At 34.1% G+C, this 27,299-nt stretch overlaps 1 protein-coding gene across 6 annotated transcripts in view; it reads right to left on the reverse strand.

Annotated features, from left to right (window-relative positions):
- The window catches only part of LOC137813368 (protein TIC236, chloroplastic-like), a 52,834-nt gene that overhangs the window by 20,432 nt on the left and 5,103 nt on the right, over positions 1–27,299 (reverse strand). For 3 of the 6 annotated variants that reach the window (XR_011081421.1, XM_068615562.1, XM_068615564.1), the window contains exons 2-13: positions 26,048–26,246; positions 25,888–25,947; positions 21,727–21,831; positions 17,833–17,973; positions 16,969–17,031; positions 10,142–10,372; positions 9,958–10,041; positions 8,332–8,489; positions 6,170–6,689; positions 4,971–5,141; positions 4,762–4,821; positions 827–949 (exon numbers count right to left, since the gene is read on the reverse strand). Coding sequence is in view for 4 of the 6 variants with exons in the window: in XM_068615562.1 (XP_068471663.1) it covers positions 827–949; positions 4,762–4,821; positions 4,971–5,141; positions 6,170–6,689; positions 8,332–8,489; positions 9,958–10,041; positions 10,142–10,372; positions 16,969–17,031; positions 17,833–17,973; positions 21,727–21,831; positions 25,888–25,947; positions 26,048–26,246 (1,915 nt within the window). In the remaining 2 variants the exon portion in view is untranslated. Of the gene's footprint in view, positions 1–826; positions 950–4,761; positions 4,822–4,970; positions 5,142–6,169; positions 6,690–8,331; positions 8,490–9,957; positions 10,042–10,141; positions 10,373–16,968; positions 17,032–17,832; positions 17,974–21,669; positions 21,832–25,887; positions 25,948–26,047; positions 26,247–27,299 lie in introns of all 6 variants that reach the window. The other 3 variants (XR_011081420.1, XM_068615561.1, XM_068615563.1) reach the window with 1 other exon arrangement.

Consider the following 27,299-nt stretch of genomic DNA (forward strand, 5'->3'; position numbering starts at 1 on the left):
AATGACCTTTAATAGCTATCTACAGATGTTAAATTCCATCAATCAAACTGTTGCATTGAAAGCTATCATCAAGTAGATCAAGGTTACAAAATTTCATATAATTTAAATATTAATTGATATACTTCATAACATTACTTAGTTTTAATGAATATGCTATTTAAAAGAGAAGTAAATTTCTTTATTTTAAAAATCTAGAAATATATCAATTAGGTATTCATGAGCATCAGGATTATATAGTATGATTCAAATATTGAAATGATTAAATTTTATATCTACAAATGTTATAAGAGGAGTAATTTTGTCAGCCAAAACAACCGAGGTGAACTTTTGTGTTATACATAGAAAGAGAAGGGAGGGAGAACAAATGTAGGTCAATGGTCATGATTAAAACATTTTGTGGTCGTGCAACAATTAAGTAAGTTTTAATCCTCATTGATGGATGGTGAATATGTGGTTGAGATTTGCTCATCACGCTCTCATAAAAATAGCCCTCACTCAACACATTGCCTGTACACCAAATTCAATCCAATAATCAACTGAAAAACTGTATTTTTTTATATTAAAAGGATATTGATCTATTACGGACAATCACCAAGGGAGAGCATAAAGAGATACTACTTTAGATTTAACTGTGTTAGTCATATTTTAAATTAAAAAGATGAACATAAACTTACAGAACTAAACTAATGAGCATTACCCCACATACTCAAAATTAACTCTTGACCAGATATCAGACAAATTCATTTTACCCAGATAGCAATAAGTAAACACGCATGTAACAGAAATTCATGCGCAAACATATATGAAGATTGTTTAATGCACTCACAACGTCTCCACTCCACCTAGCTGCCACATCTAGGGCTTCACCAAGCACACCACTGAACTTTGGCTGAAGTACAGACAGCACTCCATGTCCTCTCCTCTTTTGAAGATTAAGCTGAATTTCTGCCTGATGTAAAAGAAGCAGACAATTGGTAAACAGCACATTTGTTTCTGTGACATGACCATTAAATAATACCTCAACCAAGTTATCATTCAAGTAGGACTGATAAAAAAAATTGGACGAAAGATGAAGAAATATTGATTCAAAAGTCAAATTTGCTCATTAGAGTTTTTCACTCAATTTTATTCGTCTATCTCTTCTCTAAATGTACAATGACCTAGTTTATGCAATACACACACTTGCAAGTGCATGCAGACACATACTAATTTTCTGACCTAGTATAATCTAAGTTACTGGAATTGTTAGCCCCAAAATGGCATTATAGCATCTGATTTATCATAATGTATGTATAAAGAGCTTTTAGATGAAGGATAAATTAGTGATATTAGTAATAAATCAATATTCCTTGGCCTTCTCCCAATAGTTCAAGAATTTGGAAGGCAGGGTTTTGACACTTCATTCTTTTTACCAAACTAACAAGTCCACCAAGAGATCCTTGTTTTATTCAACTAGCTTTAGCAAACCACAAGAATTCCAACAATTTAACACAAATCAGATTGAAAAAATTAACAAACAATTTTGTTGGAGATCCCACATCGACTAGAAATTAAGACATTTCATAAAATATTAGGAGCAAACCTCACCTAATCAACTGATTTTATAAGGTAGAGTTAGGCTTAAAGTTCACTTCTTAATATGGTATCAAAGTCATTTAAATTTTATCCTAGCGAGAGTTTGTTGGGCTTATTAGGTAACCCGCTATCGGACCACCTATAATTATATGGTTCCATGCACGAGTTGTCATTATCGGCGTGAGGAAGGATGTTGGAGATTTCACATAGATTAGAAATTAGGACATTTCATAGTATATAAGTGAGAACAAACCTAACCTTATCCGTTAGTTTTATAAGACTAAGTTAGGCTTAGAGTTCACTTCTTAATAAATTTTACATATTTTTTGACTGATTGATCCCTGAGGCCAATAAAAAATTTTGAGCCAATTAATTTTCACTTTCAACACAAAAAATGGAGGAACAAACTACTACCTATTTGATCATTTTACAAAAATAAAGACCTAGCTGATACACCTACATTTTCAAGTGCTCAAATTATGAAATCTTTTTAACAAAAAAGTTGGCCAATCCTTGAAATTGGTAGAGATGAGGTTGATTGACTGGAATAAAACTGTTTGGAAATGTATATGAGAATGTGATAAGGCATTGAAATACTCCACCAAGCATTTCATACTACATGATGTAGAACTTAAGCATCCCATAATAACCAAGTCCTTATCGTAGCACCGCCACTAAGGGTTGAGATCTCAATGACTTTCACTCTATTGACACTTCACTCAACTCCTTGTTGGTTAAAACCCTTTGTAGGCAGCCCTTTCCAAAACATTTGACAACCAACTTTAATACCAATTGATTAGTACCTATTAAGAAGTAGACTTTAAGCCTAACTCAACTTCATAAAACCGACTTATAAAGTGAGGTTTACACCCACTTATATATTATGAAATGTCATATCTCTAGTCGATGTAAGATCTCCAACAGTACCCAAACACTTAAGGAACTCACCCTCAAGCTAACTTATTACGAGGGATGAACCAAGCCCTTAAATAGGCGATTCACCATTCATACTACATGATGTGAGACTTAGGCACCCCACAATACCCAAATTTCTATCACAAGTTTACAGGTACCCAAGTACTTGGAGAACCCACCCCTCAAAAGCTTTCCATTAAGGGGAGGGAGACCCAAACATCTCATATTACTTTATTTGGGACTTAGGTATTCCATAATACCCAAGTTCCTATCAACTAACCATACTTTGTAGGATTGATTTAGGTCTCAATTCCAAATTCTGAGAAGATGAGACACAACAAAAGCATAGGAGAATAACAATTTAGAAAATCTTCGCAAACTTAGTCCCAATTATGAAAAATTAATAAAAGTTTGTGTTAGAATAAATAGTTCTAAGTACAATTTATTGTAAAGGTGTTGTGTGCTTTGTCTTGCACCTAGTTCCTAAATATATCTTTTCATATTATCTACTCTTCCCTCTCATACATTGTATTTGATGCATTCAAAGTTATTGTAAATATGAGCAAGAGGGGGAAATTCACTCTCTCAAATTCATTCTAATTCTTTTGTATTTTTATCAAGTTGGTATCAGAGTGCGACGATCCAGCTCCACCTGTCTCTATCCAACAAAGGAATTGTCCATCGGTCACTATTCTCCGCCATCTGCCACCGACAACAACTATAGTTTTGTCATCCAAAGATTGGGTCTAGTGCACCTCGAGGAGTGCGGTCGCACATTCGAATTTTGACTGATAGGTTGTCCAATTGTTGCACCGCCCTGGGTGTGTGCAGCCTTCCAGTGGTCAAAATCTTCCCAATACACCATGATTTGACTTGTTGAAGCATTCTGAGCTTGTATCCACCCTCTATTATTCGTTCTAGGATCATTTGGTGAGTGTTCTAGTGTTGAACGTGATGTTCTCGCACTAGAAACCCTAGGTTGCCTACTATTCTTCTCTATTGCATTACTAAAATATGTCAAGAATTTGCTGAGTCTTCTGCAATGATTCATGCTCATGAAAAAGGAAGTATTGGCACTCGAGGAGGGTGTGGTGATAGAGGATGTTCTCAATGCACATATTGTAAAATAATGGGCCACACCCAAGAGAACCGTTACTCTTCACATGGCTTTCCTAACAAGGCAGCCAATATTTCCAAATCTAAAGGAACTAAGCAAAAGTTCTCTAATGAAGAATATCAAGAATATTTCAGGTTGAAATCCAACAGCCTAGCCCAATCATCTACAACTCCCAGTTTGTCAACAACTTGCATTTCACACTTGCAATTGACTCAGGTGCATCTGATCATATGTGCATCTGATCATATTTTTGGTAATATCTCTTTATTCTCTTTCTATACTTTCCGAAAAAACCTCATTTCATAATGCTTGCCAACAAATCTAAAGTAACTTCCCAAGGAATTGGTGAAGTTTCTCTTTCTCCCTCTTTAGACTTAAATTTTTTATTTTTTTTTATGTCTGTCCTTTAGTCTAATTTATTTAAGCCAATTAACTAAATCATTAAATTGTTCAGTAACCTTTGATGTCAACTCTTTTGTTATACAGGAATGTGGTACAGGTCAGATGATTGGTGAAGGACATGAATATAGAGGCCTATGCTATCTTGGAACTAGCTCACTGTATCTTGTGTTGCATCCTCATCCCCTAAATTGCAACATGAACGCTTGGTCATCCTCATTTGTCAAAATTAAAAGAGATGGTTCCTAAACAATAGTCTCCAAACTTTGGAATGTGAATCATGTCAATTAGGAAAATGTCATGTCATCTTTTCCTAAACATTTTGAATCTAGATGTGACTTTGCTTTTTTATATCATCCATTCTGACATTTGGGGGCCAATCTTGTGTCATCTTTTAGTTTTATATATTTTATTACTTTCATTGATGAGTTTTCTAGATACACTTGGATTCACTCTCTCAAATTCATTCTAATTCTTTTGTATTTTTCTCAAGTGTAGGAAATCATGAACAACCCTTGTTCGGGTATGGTAAATGCTTAACCAAACAATAACTAAAATCAATAATCATATGCCATATGTTCTTTCGTTACCAGAATTTTTTTCTCTACAATCAGAATCAGGGGTCAAATGTGAGGATGGCTAGCTCACACAAATACTCTCCCTGCTATAATTGGACCAACTTTGTACGGATTCAGATATATCAAAGAGAAGTACAAAAAAGAACAAGATACTGAAAAATAAGTATGATGGCTTACTCTCTGTATAGTTCCCCTAAGAGAAGCAAGCTCCAATTCATCAAGTGGAAAATGCCGTACCTACAAGTCAGCTCCAGCCAACATGAAAAATTCAATCAAGAAATTAATTACCAACTTTTGGTCTAATTACCAAGTGACCTAAATCTTGCAAGCAGAGAAACAAACAGATATAGATTCAAATAGTGGTCAAAAAATTTAAACGTAATTACCTCCAAGTTAGCAGAATGAAATGGTTGAAAACAAATGTTAGCCCTCAATTGCCCTTTCTGAAGGGAAATAGACAACAATTTCCCACTTTGCAGACCATCTTCACTACTGGGCTGCAGCGGCCCAACAAACTCCACTGCAAGACTTTCATCAGGTCTACCAGAGGCATCCAACTGTACTTCACAAATAATCGACAGTTACAACCACTATATATTACATAGCGCTAGATAATCTGAAACTGTATGACAGAAGCACAGCAAAAAGACTGACGACACAAACAAGCCTTCTCACAAAATAAAAAACTGTGAATTGACTAGGTAGTTATAGTATACGTCTGGAAAAGGGGTGGATTCTACTTGTTTTGGATTGAACTACGTAGTACAAAGGAGTGATGACTACATAACAAGATCCACAAGAGGAAGAATCAACTCAATACTCAGCAATATCATAGAGGGAGGAACAGTCCACAAAAACTGGAAGCAGTATGCCCATAAAACCACAATCTACAATAAACATACACTAGAAAAAGAGCTTGAGAGATCTTAACTTCGATCTCTCAATTGATTCATATTCATATATGATATATCTATATATACTTGCGTGATACAAATATGTATTTACATACAAGTGGCTAATACATAAGCTTAAGGAAAGAGAAAGAAAAACATAATAGAGTTCACCCCTATGATTTAGGTTACAGATAGATACAACACAAAACAGCTTTAAGAGTTTAACCCTGGCTACAAAGAAATGCTAGCTATCAGCTGCTTAACATAAGCATCAAGAATGAAAATACTGTATGAAAAAGCTTTTTAAGTATATATCACTAGATATAAAAAATATGACTTAACATTAAAGATGTCACATCACATGATAATAGTATAGTGGAAATTAGCAAAAGGATTTCATGAAATAAATAAACCTGTTCAGGAGGTCGACTAAGTAAATAAGTGATTTTCAAAATCAATTGTTTAAAAATAACCACCAATTGAGTGGTTAATTATTATTATTGAACAAGGAATGTTTTACTAAGAATTCATTTTTTGTGATTTTTAAATATTAAATTCAAACATCTTCACTGGAAACCATGTACACGAACAATGATAATAATGTGATATGATATGGCTGAGCAGTGAGAATAGACTTCAATAAATTCACAATAGCTCAATTTTTTTTTGGAAGAGAAAATTTTATGCATCACCTTGATACGCTTGGGAGAAACTCTCAACAACCCAGACAACTGAGGTGCAAGCATAAGTTGATTCAGTTTGAGACCAGAGATTGAAACCTCACCAACGAGACTATCTGCAATTCCTTTCTCCAACACTTGCACATTCTGCCTTGTCATCTCAAAATTTTGTTCGGTAATATTGCCATTAGGTTTTAAAACCTTTCCCTGAAACTTTATCCTTCCAGCTGCTTTCAAATGCAAAGGCCTTGGAGAATCCATAGTGTATGGAGAAACCAAGCTGAAGAATTCAAACCCACGCATACGTAAATCCAACTCAACTCCATCAATGGTAAATGGAATGGCTCTTGGAATATTGAACTCTTTTTTATGATGAAAATCATCAGGATAAGATGTTTGAACTCTCGTATACAGATCAAATGCAGCTGAAGAAGAATTCACAGTAATGAAATCATGTGAGATTATGATGTCTCCTCGAGCATCATTGAAAGACCCTTCAGCTGTAGGTGCAGTCCATTTAATATCAAACCTTCTGCATTAATTTTTTAAAAAATATAAGCGAAAACATCTGAGAATAACAGAATTGACACCAAGTGTTTCTAATAGTGAATTCTAGCCCACTGAGAGAAGCAGAAAATCTGTGATAGAATTGGGTGGATAGCAAAAATACTTAACAACTAAACAATAAGCATAACTGAAACATTTTGCAGCATATAAAAAATATCAAGAGTACAACAAACTCATACAAATGCAGTAGAGAGAAAACAATGCAGACAGACAAAAAAAAAAGACAAAATAAAATAATTAATGATATGGTCACAAAATCACCAGATCCGAAGATACTATCAAGTAAAATTTCCTACAAATCAAGATAATGACAATCTAATTGGCTATGCCTCCTTGTTTTTGTAGGGTCATTTCTTAGTCCTCCTCATTAGTTACCATTATCTATATAATGTGGTGAGAGAGAAACAAAAACAGATGAATGCAGAAACCATGTCTCAATACCCTGAAGAAACTACATCAGTTCTATATCATCACAAATGTCACCTATTTTGAAGACACACCATGCTATACCATCACAAATACTACATATGCTCCCAAGACAGACAGAAATCACTTTCCCCAGGTACTGCATACATTTTGGTCCTATCATGACTATACCTATTGCTTTAGAGGTTTCTTTTCAAGCTAAGATTTCCACGTCCAGGCCATTAGAGTTGGGTCCTAATTAGTGCAGATTAGGCATTACTTAAGTTATGAGTAATGACTACATGGTATTTGCTACTGGTTTGGAGGATGAACCAAGTGATTCAGCTCTCACTATAATCTCCTACCTGCTTTAACTCCACCTACTTCTGTTGATTTGTGCATTTTCTTTCTAAAGGTGAACATACTGTTGATATGTGCAGATTATGCACCACTTATGAGTCATCTATGGTCCTTGCTTCTGCTTCAGTGGATGAGACAAGTTTCTGTTGCTTTTCCCTTTTCCTATTATAGAAGGAACCTTCGAATTGTAATTCCAATCCCCATCCCATTAATAACTTCTCTCATATCATTGCTTGTCTCCTACCTACTATGCTTTTGCTGCTACCAGTTTATCTATTACCTATCCCTAAGACCATACAGGAGGCTCCAACTCAACCAAGATGATGCCAAGAGATGTCAGCATTAGAGTCTAACAATTCAAGGGAGCTTGTTTATTTTGCACTAGGAATATCTGTTGACTGGAAGCCATGGCTAAGAGATGAATGGAAGCCATGGCCAATGCTCATGGCAAACTGAGGTGGCCATGGCTTTTGTATTTCTGGAAACCAGCCACCACCATTGACCATTCAACAATACACAATTTGAATCACAAGAGACAGCATAGAAATGCAAAGAGAAATAAAACACAAGATAATAATATCAAAGACTAATAGATGAGGCTCCCATGATTTAGTAGTCCAAAGGTAGGGTGTATTTAAGCAAAACTCGATGAGCCAAGAGACTATTTCCAGTTTCCACAATTAGATCCCATGGCAAAATTGTACTATTTCCACAACGTGCAATCTCCCAAGCAGATGATATCAATTATCATCACAAGCACCAATAATGCCAAATTTTAGTCAACCAAAATATTTACTAAAATTCTGGAGAAATTATTAAAAGACTGGAATGGTTCATCTTACGGTCTTAAAAGGGATCCTGAAAGCTTTGTTTCTCCCTTTAATACTCCTAATTTAAGGGGCATCTGATGATAATAACTTGGTATATAACGAAGCACGATGTTATCGAAGGCCAAACTTCCAGAAAAATTCACGTCTATTGCTGTCTCATCCTCCTCACCCTGAGAACATTAGATTACATATTAGTAGAAGTAGTAGATGGTAATTCTAGAGACCAAATATATTTACCATGGGAAAGTAAAATATAGCAACATACATTTACACACTAGTTTTTAACCAAATAAAAAAAAACCTAATTTCCAGATTAGTATGATGGAATAACAATACTCTCATTTGCTTCACTTATCCGATATTGATACTTTAAAACATTTCACCAATATGTATATGTGGTGTACAAGATTTTTACAGAAGTTGTGAACATCAAACATTGTAACATGAGATATAGGAGGATGACATATAGAAACATAGAAGATTGTTGCTTGACTAACCAAAAATGGAAACTCCTCTTTTTGGATGATCTCCAAAAAGGGATGAAATTCATACTGTTCTGAATTTAAGAAAATAATATAATGACATTTATAATTTATTTCCTTTAGTTGTGTCCAACAAATTGTGCAACAGTACAAAAGTAATGCCTTGGTGACCAATTGCTCATGGGTTTGATGAATCTAGAGACAACCTATTTTCCTGTGTTTTACAAAGTGTCATACGTATATAGATATATACAAGTAATACACACATCACATCAAACATATTTTTCGAAAAATTGCATCATCATATTAGATATGTATTGTAACTAATACACTTATTGTATCTGTGTCATTCTTATGCATTAATTATTATCACTTAATTGGGTAATAAAGACCCTAATGCTTTGTTTAGATCAAAGGATGGATTTGAGGGAGTGGAAAAGAAGGGAAAGAGAGTGGAAAGTGAGATGTTTGGATTAAGGGAAAGAGAGTAGAAAGCTTGTGAGTGATTTGATAGATATAATAAATTTAAAATAATTATAAATAATTTAATATAAAAACTTTAAAAATTAAAATTAAAATAAAAATAAATTTTAAATTAACAATAAGAAATAATAATAAAAATACATATTAATAATTAAATTTTAAATTACTTTTTATTTGTTATTTTAATTATTCATTTTATTACAATATAAAAATATATATTAAGCATTATACTTATATTTATATTAAAACGTAATTTTTATATATAACTAATATAAAAAAGAAAACCCACTTTCTTCACAAATCAACCAGCAAAGAAAGTTTGAAAGAATAAAGATCCATTGTTTTTCATGTTTTCCAATCTTCTTCTTTTTTTCATTTTTCCAACTTTCCCTTCAATGCTTTCATCTGCACCTTTCTTTGCCTGGACACAACGGACCGTAAAAGCTGATGAAGAATAAATCAGTATTCTCCAAAAACTAATGAAAAAATTTGATGAAAATTCCCTTCCCCACACCCCACCCTCGAAAGAAAAACAAAAAGGTCAAAAAGTGAGTGTATATAACAATGCTAATGCTTCCTAGTTGTTTAAGATACAGCATATTTAAAAAAACAATTAAATTATGAGTTAATAAAAAATAGCAAAAAAAAGGTTTTCTAACAGGCATCTGCGTACCTCTGGGCAAATCCATGCATTCCCAGCCCCTCGAATTTCACCACCATCTACAAGGCATGCCCTGATTCCATATAAATCAGCAACCTACAATATGCAGAGTAAGTGTTACCATAGTATAGCATTCTCTCACAATAAATCACTACTCTAAAGTTACAATGCTAAATTATTATCACAGACAACTTACACAGTTATCAGTGTTGAAAGTGAAATTAGCAGAAACATATGAAAATGGAACACGATCAAATGCTGCCAGTGCTCCGGCTTCCTTACTCGTAGCAAGTGCTTCAGATGCTACAGATGCAGTGGTCTCAGTCTGTAAATAAGAGAACGTCCTGGAAACCATTCCAGTGCCAACAAATACAGGTGTATCCAGTGGGCCTTGGCAGTTAAATAGAGCAGTTACTGATCCAGCTAACTGCAATTAAAAAATAAAAGGAAAGAAGTTAAAATTGATCTTAGGGTTTTCTGTAATGACTTACACTTTAAAATCTACATTTCCACTTTTATTACACAAGTCTGGAATAACTTCATAAATTTATAGTGTGCTTTATTAAGCCCGGTTATCAGTTATACCTATAATTTACACGGAACTTAATTTACAAAATGTATTAATCACAATATATAGGATCTTCAAATGTGCAAAAGTTAAGTGTGCATAAAATTGGTTATTCCTATTTTTAATTTAAAAATTCCAAGAATATGCACATAATATCAGTAGGTGAATCGTTTTACAGCTTGAGTCGGATGAATAAGATTCGAATTGTGTGATTCATGATTCAATTGCATTACACATGATTCATGACAATGCATACACTTCACAAAGTGCACAGGAAATGAAAATCCCAAAAGCAAAAATTACAAGGAAGAGTCACACGTGTTTGATAGAACTATTTGCCTATCATTTGAGAAGGGCAAGAAACATGAACATGAAAAGAATAAGGAGGTGGAGAAGAAGCACAGTAGAATAAGTAAAAGACATACTATGGAAGCACAGCAGAGAAGCATAGTGGAGAAGAGACAAGAAGAAGCTCATACGAGAAGAAGAAATAAAATCAGTAGAAAAAAGAAACCAAAGAAACTTACCGAAGAAGAAGAACTAGCACAACATTGTCCAAAATAACCTCTAAAGAAGAAGAATAGGTTTGCATCCATTGTACGCATTTTATATTATTTTTAAGTTAAACAATCTACTTTTGAAATGAATATCAACCAATGTAGTCAAAATCGAGATCTTACTCAAGATCGAAAAAATAAATATGAATAGTAAACCAAGAGATCGTAACAAAAATAGTAAGATCCTACAAATTCTATGAAAACTTATATACATACATAAAATCATTATATCTCACTCAAAAATTTATAATTGAACCTCATAATATAGTACATAATTAGGTGTAAACACCACATCCTATGATAAGAGTGAGAAATAATAATCTATCTAACCAAATAATCTTGTAAGTTAAATTCATATTCAACTTCATGATTTCCATCTCCTTCATCATTCAAATCAGTAATGTGTAAATCATTACTATGTAAAGTTTCATCCTCCTCTACTTCGACTGGAACCAAGTTTTCATCCAAATCAAAAGTTTCATTATGCTCATGCTCATCTTCCATAATCCACCCTTCATCAAATGAACAATCATCAATACTAAAGTGAGTTGGTTTTCTTGTTTGCTTCTTCTTAGCTAATTTTGATTTAGCCATAACAAAAACAACATTATTCATTGTGCTTTGCTTCAGCCTATTTCCTCTCTTTGTGTGGACCTAAACAAATGCAAAGACAAATATGATAAGCAAGTAGTGGATTAGCAGACTACTAATTTTATTCTAGAGATATATTTTAATTTCAACTTACCATCTCAAAGGAACTCCAATTACGCTTACATCCGAGAGAGCTACATGTCAAGCTCAACACATGAATGGAAAATTTTTCGAGTTATGGGTACTCGTCACCATAAGACTCCCACCAATCTGTTGGAATCTTTAAATTGATTGACCTAATAACCAGGGGACAACCAATATTTTTTGCTCATTTTTTGAAATCATCAATTTGAACATCAATGAGAGTTTGTTCATCTTCATCCTCCACCATCCTAGTTATGCAATCCATTAGACCTCGTTTCATTTTCAAATATTCTTTAAATCTAAGGCGATAATGCATTTGGGGGTTAAGAAAATAGCCTGCAACATGCAAATGCCTATGGAGTTGTTTGTCCCACCTTTCATCAATGATGTTCCACAAAGACAACTAACCAAAATATATTACATTTAGTTTTTTATTTTGAATTTCAAAATCACTATCCTAACAAACAAATACATAAATACCTTTTTTTGACAGCATTGAAAGTCTATTGTATCTTCTTTTCAGCTTGGTCCATTGCTTCATAAATGAAACTCATGGCTGGCTTTGGATCCGAACCAACCAATCCAAGCACTTCAATTAAAGGCAGTGCCCCCTTCAAACAAGTTATGATGTTCTTCCAAAAATCCTTATCTAAAAGCGCATCTTCAACTATTTTTCCATCATTTGTTTTAGCAAACCTAGTAGACTTCCATTCATAACTAGTAAACATTCTAATTAAAGCTCACTTATTCTCATAGTAATTTTTTTACCTTTTGAAATTGTCTCCTCATGAATTGAGATTTTCTTCTCATAATCCTCCAACATTAAGTCAACATAATATGCAGCAAAAGGTATCCAAAATAGCCTTTTCCTCTTTGTCATCAATATTTGAGCAGCAGCTTTGTAGTTTGTTGCATTATTAGTCACAACTTGAATGACATTGTCTTCTCCCACCTCTTCAACAATGTTATCCATCATCATCTCAAAAACTTTCTCAGTTGTTTTAGATATAGCAAATGCATCTATCAACTTCAGAAATACAATTCCCTTTGGGCACTTCACCAAGAAGTTAATTACTATCCTTCTTTTCTTATCAGTCCAACTATCAGTTATAACCGTGCATGTTGTTTTCTTCCATTCATCCCTATGTGCTTGTAGAGCAAGTGATGTATTTTTAGCTTCCTCCTTCAAATTATGTGCCACGAGAGGTGTCGATAGAGAACTGTGAGAGGAGATTTCCAACATCGCAAAACTTGTCACTTCCAAGCGAGTTGCGATTTGCAACACCGATCCCACGTGATCGACTAGAATTGCACTTTTCAAGTGATCGGAGATTGGAGACGGTGAGACAAATCGTAGAGTGATACGATTTTATGACTTGTATCGCCATCTTGACTACCATGATATCAACTTTAGTGTTTTTTAATAATATTTTATTTCTATCTAAGCATAGTGTCACAATCGGAGAACTTTTATCTCACTTTATAGATACTACTAGATTATGTGTTTTTTTACTTTTTAAATAGGCAGATGCACTACAATTTATGTATTAATATTATTTTAAGAATATTACATGGAATCGTTGTGAGAGTGTTTCCCTTCGTAGACTTCTAATCAAGTGTAAGTATTGTTCACATACGTGTTGGGGTGGTTCTGCAACAATGAAACATCATCTTGCTGAAACAAAGAGAAATGACATTGCATGTACATTTGTTCTAGACGATATGAAAGACATGTTTAAGAAGTTATTAGAAAATAAAGATAAAATCAAAGAAGCAAATTGCCAAGATTGTTTTGAAGAAGTGAATATCCAAGATAGTAATAAAAAAGGGACATTGGAGTCATTTTCTAGGAAGGGGAAACAATGAGTTATAAAGCAAAAAGCCATAAATGAAATGTTTAAAGATAGAGAGTTAGTGATTCTAGACATTTGCAAATGCATATATAGTAATATTTTACCTTTTAATTTGGTAAGGAGCTCCTTATTTGTTCAAAATGTCAAAATTTGTTGCTAAATATTGGAAGTTAGGGTGTCTTATTTGAAAAAAAGGCAATTGACAATATTCAAGCTAGTTTGAATATAAGGTTGAAATGTAGAAATGGGGTTGTAATTTGATGTGTGATGGTTGGACAGATGGAAAAGGAAGGTCTCTTACCAACTTTTTGGTGAATAGTCCAAATGGAACAATTGTATTAAAATATATTAATACTAGTAATGTGATCAAGGATGTCAAACAAATGTTTGAATTATTAGATTTTGTGGTAGAAGAAACTAGAGAGGATAATTTTGTGCAAGATGTAAATGATGTTGCTTCTAATTTAGTGGAAATAAGAAAAATGTTAAAGGAGAAGAAAACAAAATTATTTTGCCTCCTTGTGTAGCTCATTGCCTTGATTTAATTCTTTAAGACATTGGTCAGCTTCCAGTATTATATAGTACCATTACAAATGCCAAAAAGTCACAACTTACATTTGTAGGCACACATGGGTCCTAAACTTGTATAGAAAGTATTCCAAAGGAAAAGAATTAGCTCAACTAGCAGTCACAAGATTTGCAACTGTTTTTCTTACCCTACAATGCATGCACAAGAAAAAAAAATGTTCTTTGAGCTATGTTTGTTTCACAAGAATGGGCAACTTGTAATCACGCTAGTAAAAATAAAGGTAAGCCCTGGTGAACATTTTTTATGTAGTGATAAATTTTGGAAATCCATCCAATATTGCTTGAGTGTGTAACTTCACTTGTGAAAGTAGTAAGGCTTGTAGAATGAGACTCAAAACGAGTTATGCCATATATTTATGAAGCTATGGATAAAACTAAAGAACAAATAACTGCAAATTTCAAGAATCAAGATCTTGATACAAAAAATTGTGGAGAATAATTGATACTCATTGCAATTTGCAATAACATAGGCCTCTTCATATTGTTGCTTACTACCTTAATCCTAAGTACGTAACTATTATTTATATTATACCTTGCAAATTAATAATGATTTTTATTTTAATACTTTTTTTTTCTTTTTATCATATTTCATTACGGAAAAAAATTCAATGTAGATAGTGAAGTTTTATGTGATTTATATGAGACCGCTAAAAAAATAATCCCAGATAAAAGGATTAGATTTCAACTTCATCAACAACTACATAGATTCAAAAAAGCACAGGGATTTTTTGGAAGAATCATAGCAATGGATACTAGGGATACGAAGTAACTTGGAAAAGCATTTAATTAATCTTCATGATTTCATAAAAACCATAAGAGTGATGATTTGAATCTCTATTCGATAACCATGAACTTAACAAGTCTATGTAAACTTACTATTATTAAATCTTGATCCGCGTTATTCATATCAGATAACGGATCAAATCGAAGACCCTAGAAATCCTTTATAAAGTTATAAGGAAAACCATGAGTTATGGCAGAAGCATTGCGGTCGAAAGAAATATAATATATACATATAGATAACTTCAAAAAATGTGATGGCAGGGAGAAATAAAATAAAGAAGGTGTTGTGGTAAAGATAGCAAAATTGTTGTGGATTGCAATAACTATAATGTTTTAAATGGCACAAAAATAGGCCCAAAAAACCTAAATTTAAGTAGGTTTTGAACTTGTAATTAGGTTTAACAACACATGCAGCCGCACAGCACATTCAAATTTTAATTTAAGTAATTAGGGTTTTAGAGTTTTATTAGTTAAAAGTTAAAATGGGCCAAAGGACCAAACTTATTAGGATTTTTAAAAAATTAGGTTTAGGGTTTTCTATCTTCTTCATGCGCCGCACACAATAGTCCATTCTTCATTTTTCGCCTCATCACCACCGCTGCCATTGCACTAGCTCACCTTGCGTCACTGCCACCGTCTTTTTCTCCACCTTTTAGGATATTTCCATTTTCTGTTAGCTCCCCGAGATGCCAAAAGCGGCCGACATGGGAAAACCGCATCACCATCGCCTTGTTAAGCTAGCTTTGTGAAGTTGAGTTAGATTTAAAATCCACTTTCTAACCACAAAAAATGACATTGATGTTTCTCTCTTGGTCTTCATGGGTATTTTGCGTTTGTCTCTTTTTTTGAGTTTGTTCCATATGATAGAAATGTTTATTATAATGACAAAATATGTAATCATCAATCTTCCTTCATCATCACCAAATGACTAACTAACTATGCTTATTGTGCATCACTTCAAATATATCTATGTTGTTCACAGCCTATTGATATTTCCGCACAACATCCATCGTCGAAAAATAATGGCTGAGCGGAGGCCATGCCTAATCTTTCCGGAACACCATCTCCCGTAATGGATCTCATCTGAAAATGAAGAAGATATTGCTATTTGAAAAGGTAGGCGTTCTACACGTAGCCCTTTTCCCCACAGACAAACATCAGTTATCACAGGCTTTCCCCCATATAATATACATGTTTGTCCTTGTTATCTTCTATTTCTATTCCCAAATCTCCACGTGAAGCTTTATCCTACCCCGGGTTGCAACAAGTGATGAATGATGATACTTGTGCCCTTAAAGTAGTGGTATTTGGGAGTTGGTTCCTCTTCTACCTAGAAAACCAATTGTTGGATGTCAATAGTTGTATACTCTTAAACTATATTTGATGATAACATTGATCGTTATACAACTTGACTAGTTCCCAAAGGATACACGCACATCTATGGTGAAGATTATACTAGCACCTCTCATATTGCCAAAATGACATCTACTTGACTTCTATTTTCCAAACCTATACTATATGGTAGTGAATGTTAGGCTTTACAGGAATAAGAAAAAATAAGTCAGAGTATAAGTGAAAATGTTGTGTGGACACGCAATAATGAATCGGATACATAACAATCTATATGCACTTACAAATATGTATTGGTCTAACATTGGGAAGAGGATAACAAAAAATTAGGTTAAAAATATTTGAACATATGAAAGCATAGCACAAGGAGAGTAAATAACATTTAGCTTGGGCCCAATAACATCGGCGATGCATGTAGCCAACCTTGCCTTATGGGATAAATTGTTGTCTTTGTAGATAGTGTATGTTGCCATAATGTTGAATAAAAATTCAGATTATTCCGAAATAATATTTTGATTTTAGTCTATCCATTCTAGCATATTCAAACTTTAAAGTGCTAAAATTAATGCACTAGACTAAAGAAATGTACCGGGAAGAGAAGAGGTTTCATCTTGAAAGTTCTCATCAAAGCATTCACTTCAACACCAGGAACCTGTAAATTTGACCAGACAAAACATTAAATGAACAGATGAAAAGAATCACAACTATCTACCAGAAAATAGAATAAGGTATAAATATGAAAAATGAACTCACAATACAGAATCCTTATGACCATAACATGTTATTATGTATTTGTGTGTGTGTGTACAGAGAGAACTCTGGGAATTCTCCCATTTACAAACAAAATTTTCTTATCCCCCAAGTTGTATGCTAATTTAGATACCACGGGGCTTAATGGACCATGGCTGGAGTAGCAGCAAGACTAACTACGGATACTGTCAGTACTAATAATCGCAACAAGGTGGAATATGAAGGACTTACCAAATCTGACAGGAAATACATACTTTCAAATTTCTAAACTAAATTTGAGAATGCATAAATTTTAAGGATAGTTGGTTCCATGACAGTGGCATGCTATAGAAGCATCTAAACGTGGTCAAGGGTAAACTTTTATAACACAAACAAAATTCCTCCAGCACAAAAAGAGGTGGGTCTATACTCAATCCACAATCCAAGCCCCAAGGGCTTTTGTGTTAGCTTCTGGTGTTAGGTACATGTCAAAGAATAGCTAATTAGTTAATTGTTGCCCAAAAAAAATCAATTGGAAATAAAACTAGTATGAATGCAGATTACAGGAGAATTTTGCATTCACCGGTGGAAAATGCTTGGCTATTTCAAAGGATAACTTGTAAAAAATAAAAAATCAAATTATCTATATGAACTTTTATACAAAAAAATAATTATATTTAATTAAGCTACTATTTGCGTTTCTGAGATTGTGAGAGAAAAGTACCTGACACATAAGATGAAACTCTCCTTCTTCAGGATGAATGCCAAAGTCTCCTGATGCTTCTAAAGGAACACTACCAAACCAGCCACTTGCATTGTGTAAAAATATTCTTTGACCACGAAAACATAAACTCGCTGAAATGTTCTTCAATGACATACAAAATATGACAAAATGGGGGGAAATTTTCAGTTTCATGGCATGAAAAATACTTAGTCCGTTTACATATCAATATGCCTAAGTACTTCACATGTGTAATAAAAGGTACAGAAGTCATCAAAAGTTATGCTGATGCAGTCCATAATGATAAAATAAGTATTTAATTAAGAACATAAATACAAGGATAAAAATAAAAGACACTTCTCCAAAGTAAGAATACAAAATATAAGTAAATATAACTGAGCAAAGCTACTCAGCCCCTTATGAATTATGATATCTGTAAGGGAATCTCCTTCAAAAAAGATATTTCAAAGTGGAACACTTAAAAAAGAGAAAAAAAAATTACAAAGGTTGCAAACCTGTATAAAAAACAGATAAAAAAGAAGCACCCTGTATGAGCATTTACCAAATACAATCTATGAAACAAAACTAAAATAATCAGAGTACCAAGGAAGTGTTAACCACGTAAATTGAGAAGAAAAGATACAACCTAAGGTACAAAAAGAAAACTAGAAGTAAAAAAGGATATGTTGAACATTACTTCTACCATACCAACTCATTAGGAAGCCCTTGTGCAACTCAAAGGAATATTTTTCATATTCAAAATGAAATTCCCATTTTTTCTAGTTACAGGTTCGTATGAAACAAGCAAGTATTGTCTTCGACTCAATATTCTGGGAACTAGATCCCCTTCCCAAGTTACAAGCAACTATGAAGTCGGCCAGAATATTTAGTCTTGAATAATTGTATAGCATCATATAGATATTGTATGTACACACAAGTTTGGTGCCATGTCCGCATGCTAGGCATGTTTACGACAAACAGTAGATGATACACGTCCATGATATTTCAATTTAAAAGTAACTTTTCAGCTATAACACAGCCTGGATGTAGCCCCTCAGTAGCCACGATGCCTGCACTGCACCTGATCCACCATTCCACAGCACCACTTGGAGCACATGTTCCTTCCTGAGTATGAACTTGACTTGATAGTTGACAAAAAGATACAAAACCAACAGCAAGTGTGGAAACCTAAAACGGTGTCATGATGTCTTAGTGAGAAAATATCTGAATTTGGCAAAAAAATCCAAATCCAACAGCAATGAATGAGGTGGCAACAAGCAGTGACTGTGGTGCTATTGGGCTGGTGTCGCGATTAGTGTTTATCCAATGTGATGCAAGCAAATCGTGAACAAGTGGATTCTGGAGCATCAAACATGGACTCCTCACAATGGTTCAAGGTCACAACATTTCACGGTAGTTCTTAAAAATATTCAAGATCATGACATCTTTCCTAGTGCTAGACTACAAAATCCACCAGTTGTACCATGCCAGACCAATTGCAAAGGTAGTAGAACAAGGGAGAGCACAAAGGGAAAAGTTTTTTATGTTGAGGGCATATAATAACTATAGGATTTGCAAATGTGTCCACACACAAGAGATTCTCTATTTATAATGATCAAGAATACAAACTTTTGAAACAAAAAAAAGAGTAATAATGGATTTTTTCTAGCTATACATATTTCCCCATTGACAGGGATATAAGGGTAGAAAGACTTCATTTGCCCACAATGAGATGACTAAGGCATTGATGAGCAAGGTCAAAGGTATAGGCAACCGAAGATGACAATTGATACAATCATCCAAACACGTCTTGCTACAATCGTCTGTTTGATACACCGATCCTAAATAATAACAAGAGTTATTAAAAAACAAAACATAGTAGTCAAATGTAAAGTTGATGTTGCTAATGGAGATTAAATTAAAAGGACAATCAGAAACAAATAAAATGAAATCTAGAAAAATGTTACAAATGGGTGTCTTCATGGAAGAGAAGGGTACTAGTATTTGGAGTCATCTACAAGAATAACATAGAAAAGAGAAGTGGAAAGGAATAAATAAGAGAAAGGTTTTGATTAACAATAAGATAATCTAAGGCACCAAAACCACAGTTCTAGGGTCCAAGAGAAGGACTAAGAGACAAGGTTACAAGATTGCCAAATTGAGCCACAACAAAAACCAACAATGTAAGTGGTTTAGGTTGCACGAAGATTTGGTGACAAGAGCAAGAGAGTCACAAGCAAAGGTAGGTGATTTCCTAAAAGCATGTGCATTACACCACGATTATAAGAGTGGATGACATGAGCAAAGGAGCCACAAGAGAAGGAAAATGATTGCCTAAAAGCGTGTACAACAGAGAGACATAGCAATTGTTCACTAAACATATCATAAGTAGGAATGGTGAGTAATTGATTGCGAACCCAGTCAAGGTTAGAGAGTAGACCAATGAGAGCCAAAACCATGAAGTAGAAATTGTAGTAGTGGTAGAAGGCTTTTGCATCTTAAGCTAAAGTCGTAATTCGTAAGATGGTCAAGCTTACCAAGATATGTTTGCATGTCCATATTCTCAAACTTGGTCATCATCATAGAGGAGATCACATTATAGAAATGGTGGATAGAATTTTGTGGCCTTGCGCCAAACATTGTACCAAGTAAGGAAGGCCTAGTACTTAGATTGAAGACTAGGAGCAATGGAAAACCAAATGATGTTCCAAAGGGATGCATAAAACAAATGTGATCTTTGATAGGAATAATGAAGGCTTGAGAAGTCAAGTGGTTGGCATGACCATAGCCTTGAAACTATAGTTGGACAACAGCAACTCAACTGCTATTAGTTGGTTGTCGAAGTCAATTTTTTCACACAAGATTAGTAGTACATTAGTGAAGGTAGCAACATTTGAGTCACTAGAGGGAGTGGCAATGGCCATGGGTGGGAGAGAAAAATTCGCAAAGCACTAGGTAGATGTCACCTAAGTCGAGGAAGGACCAATGAGTTGGTAGCAACGAAAAATCTTCGCACAATGTTTTCCCACAACAATTAAAGATATGATCAAATTACAGAGATTGAGTTACACTTAAATTTCACTTTCTAATACGATACCAAAGATATTATGAGCCTAACCTTACAAAATCAACATGTAAGATAAGATTTGCACCTACTTATATACTATAATTTGGTCATATCTTTAATTAATGGAACATGGTGCAAATGTGTGAAGATGACATGCTAAGAAAGTGGTAGCACGTCTAGTGATGGTGTGCCATGGGTTAGGTGGTGGCGTTATGATCACCGGAGAAGAACAACTTTGATAGTGGAGTTGCATCAAAGGTTAGAGGGCGAAGGAGCTACCAAAGTGTAAAATCAGCATTGTCGAGGACTGCTCACCCAAGGAAAAAAAAAATAAGCTCTTGGATGCTAAGGGCTGCAACAAAGACCCTTTCACAGATATCGTGTTAGATTTGTTGAGTGTGTCAAAGTCACAAGGGATTCTCTATTTATAATGACCAATAACACAATATGGAAACAAAAATAAAGAGTAATAACAGACATAATCCTTGATTGTTAGCTATACATATTTTCCTATTTAAAGAGCATTTAACATATCTTTAACAACATTATCCAACTTACCTTAATCTAATGGTTCTAAATAATGGTCCACAATAGATATATGTGGTTCATCATGGCATCCTTCTAATTTTAGTATTGTAATTGCACTTAACCAATAAATAGCACCTTTTAAAATTTTCATACAACAACAAAGCATACTTTGAGTGAATATAAAATGCAACACTTTAGTTACTATTCAAATAACACCAAGCCCAATCACATTAAATAAGGAATACCAAATATAGAAAAGACGAAACTTCAAGTGTCATAAGAGGAGAATATAGAAGTTGTACGGAAAAAGATGATGGAGCATCCAATGGTTGGAAATCCAACCCTATCACATCAAGTTGTCCATGGAAATTTGGAAAAGTCTCCCCCTTGGACATGCATAAGTGAACCTAAACATAAGGTAACAAAAAAATACATATGTATAAGAAAAATTAGCATCATGCAAAGATAATTATAACAGTATGAAGAATTGGCAGTAACATGACACGTAAAGTTCCACGGCATAACCTGAACCAGAAAATATAGAACTTGTGTCCCTATGAAACAAAATGCTATTTCATCATATAATATACTAAACGTTTATTTATGTTTTAGACCCTAGAATTTGAGATAAATCATTTTTTAGTCCCTTGATTTAAAAAAAAGTTTGTTTTAGTACCTTGAATTTAGTAAAAATATGGTTTTAAGTCCCCTAATATTAAGGAGGGCATTGTATTATATGTGGACGACATCGTTATCACAGGCAGTATTAACGAGGGTATTGTACAGCTAAAAGAATATCTTGCTCAAAAGCTCCAAAAAATATATTTTAGACACCTAAGGTATTTCATTGGTATATAAGTGTCACAATCCAAAAACGTTTTAGTCATATCTCAAAGAAAATATGCTCTTAGAATTCTAAAAGAAACAATGATAAAGGTTAAGCCTGTGGATACACCAATGCATCTGAGTATCAAACTTATATTTGCAAGGAGAACCATACTTTGATCCTAGAATAATTTTACTCATTATGACTTGCCTAAACACTGCCTTTGTAGTAAGCATAGTAAGTCCATTTTTAAACTCTCCTTGTCACAACTGTAGGGACAGTCATACTAATCCCAAACTATATTAAGAAGGCTCTTGGAAAAGACCATATTTATAAGGGAAATACTTAAATTGTTGGGTATTTTGACGTTGACTAGGTAGGGTCACCAAGCGATAGACACTACACTTAGGTTGTCAAAACGGACAGCCCAGCCCATCCTGACCTAGCCCTACAAGCCAAGTTAAAAAATTTGACAACCCAACCTAGCCTATATTTTAAAAGGGACCGTATTTTTTTGCCTACCATGGGCCATTTATGGCCTAATTGAAAATAAGGAATATCATATTTGCAATCGATTATACATGCAACAAGTTAGGAACAAATGACTTCTATGCTTAAGTTTGAGAGGGAGTATCATAATTATATAAATAAGGAAATGATCTTACATAATCAAGAATAACTAGATTGTATATGTATTATAAGGAACCTCTTATTTATTCTCATATCATATCTTTGTTATTTGAGGATATCAAATCTCCTATATTTATTGTATTGATTCATTTTTCTCAATATAAATAACACACATGTGATGTCCTGGAAACAAATGACAGAGATTGGGTGAGTAAAGTAACAATTAAATCATGGAGTTAGGACTACTATGCTCTTAAGTAGGAGTTTCACAATAACTATCAACTACAACTTTTGGCCTAATGGTGAGTATTTGACTCAACATTTGGTATCAGAGCCAAATTTAAAAGTTTGATTCCATGCAAGACAATTGTTTTGGAGGGAGATTGTTGTGCATATACATTAATTCCACTATGGAAGAGACCAGATAGGTCATGTCACAATCTAATTATAGTATTTGGGTTACTAAACTCTTATGTAGAAAGAGTTGCACCTTGACTATTTGTTATAATAGTCAAACAACTAAAGAGAAATTTTGGGATAGTGGAACTCTAGTTGCGTTCAACCATGTTAGATAATAATTCCAAGCAAAATCTAATGAAGATATCTTCTAAAATTGAATGTGACCCATCCAAACCAATGTACCTCATTGAACTCACTGCATTTTACTTGATTTTAGACAATGTTGGTAAATAGCAACTATTGTACTAGTGAGTTTCAAAAAATAAGCCATCAAATTGTGGAATCCATGAGAAACGCCAGGTTGTCATTCTTATCATGAGCTTTGCGTTGCAAATCAGGCAAGGTGTAGGCAACAAGGTTGCAATGTGTTGCAAAGTTGGTTGGGTGGGTGTTTAGGGTTCAAATCTAAAGAAAGGACAGGGAAGGTGCAGTTTGAACTTGGAGGTTTCCATGTGAAATGGGCCTTATGTGGATATTACTTTTGAAGTTGATAAACACTTAATCTCAAGTGGTGTACTTGAAAGCTCAGTCATATAGCTATTTAAAATCTTTAGAGTAAGTGTGGTATCTCTTATTTTTTTACTTTTATTCTATTTAATTTCAACATTAACCTTTTATTTCATTGTTATACAACCTTTTAGTATCAGTTAAACTTTTTTTTCTCAGAAGTCAAACACCATTTCATTGTTCTCTAATTCATTATCATTGAAATGCAATGTCATTTTATTATTATTTCTTTTGTATCTATCCAGCTTTATGTAACGATATACATATATACATACATACATATATATATATACACACACATACATATCAATAAAAGGTAAAACAATGTAAGTTGAATACACTATTTTCTCCATCTTATTTATCAAGAGCCCTGGTACCCTTTGTCCAATATCTCCTACAATCGTCCATCGTCATCTTTCTTTCAACAACATCAAGGTTAGGCGCGCCTTGAGGAGCGCAACCCATCCCCAATGGTCGCTTGTTCAAATTTTCTCCGACGTGCCGCCACGTGCCATTCACCACCAGTCCCTCATCAGGTGTGTGTTGCCCACGAGCCATCTTCCCAGTGCCAAAATCACACCGAACCGCCATCATTCGTTTTGTCGGCACCTTTTGGGCATGTTTCTACCCTGTCCTCCTAATTCGTTGGTAGTAGTTCACGGCTAGGGTTTATTCCCTTCAAGGTTACGGTTTTTCCTTCTCTCCTCAAAGATGTTTGTGGTTGTCTATGGAATGGCTTCTACTTTTTAGCTACTCCTACTACTACCACAGCAAAGCTCAACTAGGAAAACTATTTATTGCCTCCATGGTGTTATGGTTCCTTGGTCAAGAATACCATGACCATTTGGAGAAGGATGTCCCTGTTGTTTCAAATGAAGAAAAACCTTAGTGGTAGAAACTAGACTTCTAGTTAGGTATTGTTTTATGGCAATTAGTTGAACAAGATTTCTTAGAAATTCCTTTTGGAAAAAGGCTCAAGATATTTTGGCTATTAACATTCAACGTTTCTTTGATGTAACTCAGAGTAGCCTCTCTCAAACACACCAATCATGATATGATCTCACATGTAGCAAAGGCTCGAGCTACAACAAAGGAATTGAAGAGATTCTTGGTGGTTGATTCATCGGAGGATATTATCAAAAAACTTGATAAGCTTTGCATTGTCCTAACTTTGAGAAGCCTACACTCAGATTTTGATCATTTATGTGACCAAATTTTAGTTGGTGATCACATTCCATCAATTGGCACCTTCGTCACTAGACTTCGTTAGGTGCCTACCTTGTTAAGAGAAGAAAATTCAACTGATGTTATTAAAACATCAGCAATGATAGCACCATGAAGAAAAGGAGGAGGTCGTAGCAACCGAGGAGGATGAGGTGGCCGAAGTGGGCATCCTCAATGCTTATATTGCAAGAGAATGGGTCATACCCAAGAAAATTGTTATTCCTTTGCGTAGTTTTTTCAGACAAAGCTGCTCATGTCTAAATCTAAAAATTCAAAATCTAAAATTTCTGATGAAGAGTATCATGAATTTTTGAGGTACAAGTCTAGAAAATCAATCAATCTTGGTCAATTCTCTTCAATGTTAAGTGTGTCAATTGCATGCATTTCTCAATCTATGGAAGGTCATAGTCCATGGTTCTTAATTTAGGTGCCTCAAACCATATCTCTACTAAATTTTCTTATTGAAATTACATGCTCCCAAATGTTGAACACTAATGTTCTTGTTCATCATTGGGGAGATGCAGTCCTCAGAATCAATCACTCGCATTGCTCAAGTCAGTTTGGCTTTAACTCAAACTATTGTTGCAGTCAAGAGGCAAGTCGTAGGTCTATAGAACCACTAAACCAGTCACAAGTACTATACTTACCAAATATATCTAAGTAGGTGTTAAGTTTGATGTTTAACATTATATGTAATAAAACTAGTGTTTAACACAAAAGAAAAAATCACCTTGAAGTATCAAATAGAATGCAAAGGCAAATTAACTTAAGTCGAAAATAGAATAGAAAGGTGAATGAACTTAAGTTAGAAAAACACCTCGCCACTAGCCCTCCCTTTGGACCATATAATTGGAATTTCAAGGATCCTTTCAAACAGCTGCACCAAACTCAAGCCAAACAAACTACTGCATAAGCAATTTGTATAACTTAAATGGCAAAGCAAGAAATATTAGAGCATTAACTATTATAAATGTTACCGGGACAAAAAGATTATCAATTTTCAAATTAGCATGCCAATTCTGCTCAATAGTGTCAACAAAAACATTGGCAGACAACCAGCCTCCATCTTCAGATATAATATCTGATCTCCAAGTATTACAATTTCCACTCAGATCCACATGTATGCGACTATAGTGGTTTTGGAACTTTACATGTCCATTGACATTCTCCATCTCCCTAAAAGCAAGAGTGAAAAAACTTCAATTCACAAACCATCATTATTTGATTACAATATTAAAGCATCCTTTATAATATATACATCTATCTATCTATCTATTTATATATATATATATATATATAAAAGTTGAGATTATGAAACATTGTATTGAGATTTAATAAATTAAAGACTAAAATTGGGTTAGAATAATCTAATAATTTCATTATAACTCTTTCCTTTTCTTTAGTTGTGTATATTTATGGAAATTAGGTTAAATATCTTGTAGATCTTGCAATATTCTTCCCTGATTATGGGAATCATCTTGTACAGCTCTATCATAGATATATGTATGGAAAGCTCGGAGACTCTCCCAAGCAAGTTTGTGGCTCATATAATTCATGTTACATGAACTACATCTCAAAAAAATTTATGCTCAATAATCTAAAACATTCTTCTAAAAATACCCAAATCAAAACAAGTTTATTCTAAAAAACCAAGATTAACACTACTCTTGTAAAATATTAAAAAATTTCATATCAATCAGATCAATGAGTTCAATTTACAATACAAAAGTGACATGACTAGATGATATAAAATTGGAAACCCTTATTATGTAGTTAACCTCGTAGAATAGGTATTATTAAATATAGAGAGTAAGTAGTCGAATTGGAAAACTGCTACGAGTTGTCTACTAATTAGCATTAATTTCATGTACATTTTGGTATTCCTGATGAAATTTTCTTCTATAAATAACAAAGATCAGCAAAGAGATAATGAATCTCTTAAACTTTTCATCATATTTTCAAACTTAAGTTAGTATCATAGCCGGTTGATCCCGCTCTGCTAGTTTTATGGTTGTCCCCTGCCATCCACCATCATCCTCCATTGTTGGGGTCTCTCCCTAGACATTTTGTTAAGAAGAACACCTGGTCTAATTAGTCTTCATGGAGATACAGTGAATACACCCTTGGGTGCCGCCACCAACCACCTTTTTTCTCTGACAACCTCCAGATTTGGTGTGTCTTGTCGTGCAACGTCCAACCCACCTAGTCACGTCCACTAGTTCTCCACCA

This window comes from Phaseolus vulgaris, chromosome 1 (assembly GCF_000499845.2).
Source record: "Phaseolus vulgaris cultivar G19833 chromosome 1, P. vulgaris v2.0, whole genome shotgun sequence".
Lineage (NCBI taxonomy): Eukaryota > Viridiplantae > Streptophyta > Magnoliopsida > Fabales > Fabaceae > Phaseolus > Phaseolus vulgaris.